General features: G+C 36.6%; 2 protein-coding genes across 3 annotated transcripts in view; one reads left to right on the top strand and one right to left on the bottom strand.

Annotated features, from left to right (window-relative positions):
* LOC129571765 (uncharacterized) overlaps positions 1-1,906 on the top strand; it is a 3,799-nt gene extending 1,893 nt beyond the window's left edge. Inside the window, exon 2 of the mRNA XM_055451624.1 lies at positions 522-1,906. Coding sequence (XP_055307599.1) covers positions 596-1,906 — 1,311 coding nt within the window. The 5' untranslated portion in view covers positions 522-595. The remainder of the gene's footprint in view (positions 1-521) is intronic.
* A 3,576-nt stretch (positions 1,907-5,482) lies between these two features.
* Positions 5,483-7,593, bottom strand: part of LOC129571764 (uncharacterized) — a 4,004-nt gene continuing 1,893 nt past the window's right edge. For both annotated transcript variants that reach the window (XM_055451622.1, XM_055451621.1), the window contains exon 2: positions 5,483-7,072. In XM_055451622.1, coding sequence (XP_055307597.1) covers positions 5,688-6,998 — 1,311 coding nt within the window. In that variant the 5' untranslated portion in view covers positions 6,999-7,072 and the 3' untranslated portion in view covers positions 5,483-5,687. The remainder of the gene's footprint in view (positions 7,073-7,593) is intronic.

The following is a 7,593-nucleotide window of genomic DNA, read 5'->3' as shown; positions in this document are numbered from 1 at the left end:
TACTCAATGAAATGCAATTGTGCCAGCATTTTTCTTCATATTTCGACCGAAAATCGAAATGAATCTTCAGTAAAACTAACTGCGCCGTCACGAATGCACCATATACTCAATGAAATGCAATTGTGCCAGCATTTTTCTTCATATTTCGATCGAAAATCGAAATGAATCTCAACTAAAACTAACTGTGCCGTCACAAATCGATAATAGGAAAAATAGAAGATTGCAACCGATTCTACTAGAAATATTAGCACAATATCAGCGATTTTGCATCAAAACTAGAAAAATTAGAGACTTTGTGTCAAAAATATATAAAATTGAATGTAACTAGACTCTAGAACTTGTGCCTCGACCACCAATTCAACGAGTGTATCTATTGGCTTCGAAGACAATTCGACGGCTAAGTAATTAAACATAGTGTAATCGGTATCTTTTGTCTTTTTAATTTTAATAAGTCAGACAATTTTTGACCCACAGGACACAGAAAAATTAATTCATTTCAACAATTTTCTCTCTATTCACAGAATTCAAGAAAAAACACCTGAAGTAGTGTGGATAACTGAAAATTTGGCGCAAAAGAAACAGTCAAGCGAGCCAAATGGAAGCCGGACAGAATCAAAATCAGCAGATTTGCAATCAAGCCGCAGCAAATGCACCGAACGTTGAGCCTCAACCGTCGGTCTTCAAACTGGACATCGATTGCTGGGACGAAGTACTCGATTGCCTGTCGTTGGAGGATGTTCACTCGTTTGGTCAAACATGCAAGGCTTTTCAACGTGTCACCGGCGAATATTTTCAATGGAAATATGTGGATGCTTCCGCTCTTTCCTACGGACATGGTATTTACATCAATTTCAGAAGAATGAATGGTTTCAACGAATTTGTCCAAAACATTCAGTTCTGTCAGGTCACACGCAATTCAGCGTTTCATTACACTGCAACCAAATGCAAAGCTGAAATCAAGGAGTTCATGCTTGTCGACGTTGATCTCAATCAGATGGACATCAAGATAATCGAAAAACGTTTGGAAAAAGTCGTCAGCCTCCAAGTAATGCGCTGCAAATTCGATGAAGACATTTGGCGGACGCTTTTCGAATCGTGCACGAACTTGAAGCGACTAAGATTCTGGACCAATTTTGATACATCGTTTGCTTGGCCAGTTCGAAAACATCCAACACTCGAACACCTGGAATTGTGTACGATTAGCACAATTGACAGCCAAAAATTGAAGAATTTTCTCGACCATTGCCCAAATCTTCGAAGCCTTCAAATCAGTGCAAATGTGCTATGGGACAATCAAGATTTAATTTGCAATACCAAAGTTGATGACTTGGCCATTGATATGAACGAAGACATCGATACCACCATTGGTTTCTTGAATAACCTTCATGAGAAAGGCTTCTTCAAAAGATTGCATTTTAGATCTGAACGCAACAGCACAACATCAGCTGAACAAATACTTTCGTTGCCCGGACTCGTTACGCTGTACATTTATCCGAACGAAAATGAAAATCCGGAATTTCCCGTTTTGCCCAGCATCAAAGAGATTGGAATCATCAATCGCTTTGAAAGGCACATCAACACGGATGCCATGGTCAACAGTTTCATCAATCTGGAGCAGCTTTTCATCATCGGCTCACGCGATTTGCTGCCATTCATTCGTCGATCGATAAAATTAAAAGACGTTGAAATCGCTGATTTCGAAGGAGAAGTTCTCGACATCGCTGCACTGAACAAGGAACGCAAAAAGTTGGTAGGAGCACGCAAGGTGACCATTTACGTCAATGAACGTATTTATTTGGCAACAAAATGGGCAACCTCAGATACGTCGTTGGAAATGATTGAATTAAAACGGCAATCATCACGGGACATCATTGGTCCGCACAGCTTTTGGCAAATATTCCGATAGTTTGATCATCTTGACTCTTACGAATCTTTTTCCCAAATTTTTTTTATTATTCCGGAAAACTGAAAAAAATCTGCTGTCGTTCAAAAAATCAATCGTAGGAAGAAATCACCTAAATCTTTTCCGGACCCTCTATTATCTCCATAATTTCAAAAAAAAACAGTACAGTTTAGTAAATAGAGAAAGACCAAATAAACATGGAAAATTCTATCAAAATGTATTTTTGTTCAATATCTCTTCTTGGCAATGGCGCGAATTACTACTGAAAACCGGTTTTCAGTACTTTTCAGTACCTGCGATCGATTTTCAGTAGCGGTTCAGTTTTTTCAGTACTTAGTAAATATAGGACTTTTATTGCAGTTCAGTATTGTCAAAATTTCTTGACACTTGTGTTTAATGTTTGTTTTTTAGAATTCGAAATGGAAATTGAATGTATTTTATCAAAAATAAAGTCCACTTATATTTCAATTAGAAAAGTCTAAAGACATAATAAAGTAACTGACATCAGAAAAGAGTGATTTATATCGAAAATATATGTCTGGCAATTTTCGTCGAATGAAAATTTCTATGACATTGATGTGTGTATCATCAACTCTTTGAAATGTCAGTGCATCTCTGAAACCACGAAGACTAAAACCAAACAAAATTGGAATGGATTTTTTACACAAATTCTTTTCGGCGTATTTTTATTTCCAAACTACTGAATGTCGTATTTTTATAGTTTGGCACTTGTGTAGACAAATCTTTTTCAATTTTTTCCAAAATTCTACCTCAATATCAATTTTTAAACTGTATGGCGTTAATTATATAAGTCAAGTGTCATAGTTTGACGTATTCAATGCATAAACTGACACTGAAGTACTGAAAACCGGTTTTCACTACTTTTCTGTATCAAGAAAACAAATTTCAGTAGTTTTCAGTACTTTCAGTCAATTCAGTAGCGATTCGCCCCTTGCTTCTTGGTCAGTTTTACAGTAAATGCCATGTATTTTCTTTGTTTTTGCAGTTCGCATTGCATGAAATGAATCGATAGAATCCTTTCCTTACAAAAACACTATGAATACAAACCATAATAAATATGAATATCCATGCAGTAACAAAACAAAACCAGAACAACAACATCCAGATCCGAAACCAACTTCAAGCCATTTGACATCAAACCCCAAATGTCAACGAATCGTCGTTCTGCTGCGCAGTTTCATTCTCAAAGCGTCACTGTTTGCTTAGCACACAATCATCTGAGGGTGAGTACGATATTTTTCGCTTTGACTGAAATTTTTGGCGAATTTCTTACAAAAATATATGGAAACGCTTTCTTAAAGTTAGTTGAAAGTAATGGCAGACAGAGAACACCGTCCATTTTCCATATTAAACCAATTTTCCATCCGTTCAGTATTGAATGTTCTACATGCTCGTGTTATTCATTTGATGTAATTTCATAATAAAAAATTAAAGTGTCGTCAATAAATTCCAATGAGGATGTGGCTTTTGGCAATAAAATTGAGAAGGAATTGAACATGTTGATTGTTGATATCTAAAAATGTGAAATAAATAGCGCCAGTGCATTGTCATAAATCAGAGATTGTGTATTTGCTGCTGAGTAGGCCTGAGCTGAGCGAAATTTGCTGACTCCGGCGCCTGAAGCCATAGGGGTATTGCAACGACCATAAAATATGTGTATTTCATCAAGTTTATTAAGATCTTTCCAAGTTTATGCATAGTGTCGAACTTTTGTTCAAGCTCTACCATCTAAATGTACAGTGAAATAATTTACGGGCACGACGTAAGATAGTGTTTTTTCTGGTCAAAAAAGTTGCAATATCTCTTTGCCTGAAGCGTTATTTTAACGCATTCACGGTGAGATGATGTCACTGATATCAAAAATGCACGTTTCTTTCCGTGATCTTTGATATCAGTGACATCATCTCACTGTGAATGCGTTAAAATAACGCTTCAGGCGAAGAGATATTGCAACTTTTTTGACCAGAAAAAACACTATCTTACGTCGTGCCCGTAAATTATTTCACTGTACATTTAGATGGTAGAGCTTGAACAAAAGTTCGACACTATGCATAAACTTGGAAAGATCTTAATAAACTTGATGAAATACACATATTTTATGGTCGTTGCAATACCCCTATGGCTTCAGGCGCCGGAGTCAGCAAATTTCGCTCAGCTCAGGCCTACTCAGCAGCAAATACACAATCTCTGATTTATGACAATGCACTGGCGCTATTTATTTCACATTTTTAGATATCAACAATCAACATGTTCAATTCCTTCTCAATTTTATTGCCAAAAGCCACATCCTCATTGGAATTTATTGACGACACTTTAATTTTTTATTATGAAATTACATCAAATGAATAACACGAGCATGTAGAACATTCAATACTGAACGGATGGAAAATTGGTTTAATATGGAAAATGGACGGTGTTCTCTGTCTGCCATTACTTTCAACTAACTTTAAGAAAGCGTTTCCATATATTTTTGTAAGAAATTCGCCAAAAATTTCAGTCAAAGCGAAAAATATCGTACTCACCCTCAGATGATTGTGTGCTAAGCAAACAGTGACGCTTTGAGAATGAAACTGCGCAGCAGAACGACGATTCGTTGACATTTGGGGTTTGATGTCAAATGGCTTGAAGTTGGTTTCGGATCTGGATGTTGTTGTTCTGGTTTTGTTTTGTTACTGCATGGATATTCATATTTATTATGGTTTGTATTCATAGTGTTTTTGTAAGGAAAGGATTCTATCGATTCATTTCATGCAATGCGAACTGCAAAAACAAAGAAAATACATGGCATTTACTGTAAAACTGACCAAGAAGCAAGGGGCGAATCGCTACTGAATTGACTGAAAGTACTGAAAACTACTGAAATTTGTTTTCTTGATACAGAAAAGTAGTGAAAACCGGTTTTCAGTACTTCAGTGTCAGTTTATGCATTGAATACGTCAAACTATGACACTTGACTTATATAATTAACGCCATACAGTTTAAAAATTGATATTGAGGTAGAATTTTGGAAAAAATTGAAAAAGATTTGTCTACACAAGTGCCAAACTATAAAAATACGACATTCAGTAGTTTGGAAATAAAAATACGCCGAAAAGAATTTGTGTAAAAAATCCATTCCAATTTTGTTTGGTTTTAGTCTTCGTGGTTTCAGAGATGCACTGACATTTCAAAGAGTTGATGATACACACATCAATGTCATAGAAATTTTCATTCGACGAAAATTGCCAGACATATATTTTCGATATAAATCACTCTTTTCTGATGTCAGTTACTTTATTATGTCTTTAGACTTTTCTAATTGAAATATAAGTGGACTTTATTTTTGATAAAATACATTCAATTTCCATTTCGAATTCTAAAAAACAAACATTAAACACAAGTGTCAAGAAATTTTGACAATACTGAACTGCAATAAAAGTCCTATATTTACTAAGTACTGAAAAAACTGAACCGCTACTGAAAATCGATCGCAGGTACTGAAAAGTACTGAAAACCGGTTTTCAGTAGTAATTCGCGCCATTGCCAAGAAGAGATATTGAACAAAAATACATTTTGATAGAATTTTCCATGTTTATTTGGTCTTTCTCTATTTACTAAACTGTACTGTTTTTTTTTGAAATTATGGAGATAATAGAGGGTCCGGAAAAGATTTAGGTGATTTCTTCCTACGATTGATTTTTTGAACGACAGCAGATTTTTTTCAGTTTTCCGGAATAATAAAAAAAATTTGGGAAAAAGATTCGTAAGAGTCAAGATGATCAAACTATCGGAATATTTGCCAAAAGCTGTGCGGACCAATGATGTCCCGTGATGATTGCCGTTTTAATTCAATCATTTCCAACGACGTATCTGAGGTTGCCCATTTTGTTGCCAAATAAATACGTTCATTGACGTAAATGGTCACCTTGCGTGCTCCTACCAACTTTTTGCGTTCCTTGTTCAGTGCAGCGATGTCGAGAACTTCTCCTTCGAAATCAGCGATTTCAACGTCTTTTAATTTTATCGATCGACGAATGAATGGCAGCAAATCGCGTGAGCCGATGATGAAAAGCTGCTCCAGATTGATGAAACTGTTGACCATGGCATCCGTGTTGATGTGCCTTTCAAAGCGATTGATGATTCCAATCTCTTTGATGCTGGGCAAAACGGGAAATTCCGGATTTTCATTTTCGTTCGGATAAATGTACAGCGTAACGAGTCCGGGCAACGAAAGTATTTGTTCAGCTGATGTTGTGCTGTTGCGTTCAGATCTAAAATGCAATCTTTTGAAGAAGCCTTTCTCATGAAGGTTATTCAAGAAACCAATGGTGGTATCGATGTCTTCGTTCATATCAATGGCCAAGTCATCAACTTTGGTATTGCAAATTAAATCTTGATTGTCCCATAGCACATTTGCACTGATTTGAAGGCTTCGAAGATTTGGGCAATGGTCGAGAAAATTCTTCAATTTTTGGCTGTCAATTGTGCTAATCGTACACAATTCCAGGTGTTCGAGTGTTGGATGTTTTCGAACTGGCCAAGCAAACGATGTATCAAAATTGGTCCAGAATCTTAGTCGCTTCAAGTTCGTGCACGATTCGAAAAGCGTCCGCCAAATGTCTTCATCGAATTTGCAGCGCATTACTTGGAGGCTGACGACTTTTTCCAAACGTTTTTCGATTATCTTGATGTCCATCTGATTGAGATCAACGTCGACAAGCATGAACTCCTTGATTTCAGCTTTGCATTTGGTTGCAGTGTAATGAAACGCTGAATTGCGTGTGACCTGACAGAACTGAATGTTTTGGACAAATTCGTTGAAACCATTCATTCTTCTGAAATTGATGTAAATACCATGTCCGTAGGAAAGAGCGGAAGCATCCACATATTTCCATTGAAAATATTCGCCGGTGACACGTTGAAAAGCCTTGCATGTTTGACCAAACGAGTGAACATCCTCCAACGACAGGCAATCGAGTACTTCGTCCCAGCAATCGATGTCCAGTTTGAAGACCGACGGTTGAGGCTCAACGTTCGGTGCATTTGCTGCGGCTTGATTGCAAATCTGCTGATTTTGATTCTGTCCGGCTTCCATTTGGCTCGCTTGACTGTTTCTTTTGCGCCAAATTTTCAGTTATCCACACTACTTCAGGTGTTTTTTCTTGAATTCTGTGAATAGAGAGAAAATTGTTGAAATGAATTAATTTTTCTGTGTCCTGTGGGTCAAAAATTGTCTGACTTATTAAAATTAAAAAGACAAAAGATACCGATTACACTATGTTTAATTACTTAGCCGTCGAATTGTCTTCGAAGCCAATAGATACACTCGTTGAATTGGTGGTCGAGGCACAAGTTCTAGAGTCTAGTTACATTCAATTTTATATATTTTTGACACAAAGTCTCTAATTTTTCTAGTTTTGATGCAAAATCGCTGATATTGTGCTAATATTTCTAGTAGAATCGGTTGCAATCTTCTATTTTTCCTATTATCGATTTGTGACGGCACAGTTAGTTTTAGTTGAGATTCATTTCGATTTTCGATCGAAATATGAAGAAAAATGCTGGCACAATTGCATTTCATTGAGTATATGGTGCATTCGTGACGGCGCAGTTAGTTTTACTGAAGATTCATTTCGATTTTCGGTCGAAATATGAAGAAAAATGCTGGCACAATTGCATTTCATTGAGTA

This window comes from Sitodiplosis mosellana, unplaced genomic scaffold (assembly GCF_009176505.1).
Source record: "Sitodiplosis mosellana isolate CC-2019 unplaced genomic scaffold, AAFC_SMos_1.0 Smas_scaffold_3261, whole genome shotgun sequence".
Taxonomy (NCBI): Eukaryota; Metazoa; Arthropoda; class Insecta; order Diptera; family Cecidomyiidae; genus Sitodiplosis; species Sitodiplosis mosellana.
The sequence above is the reverse complement of the archived record's forward strand: the minus strand, read 5'-3'. Positions and strand labels throughout refer to the sequence as shown.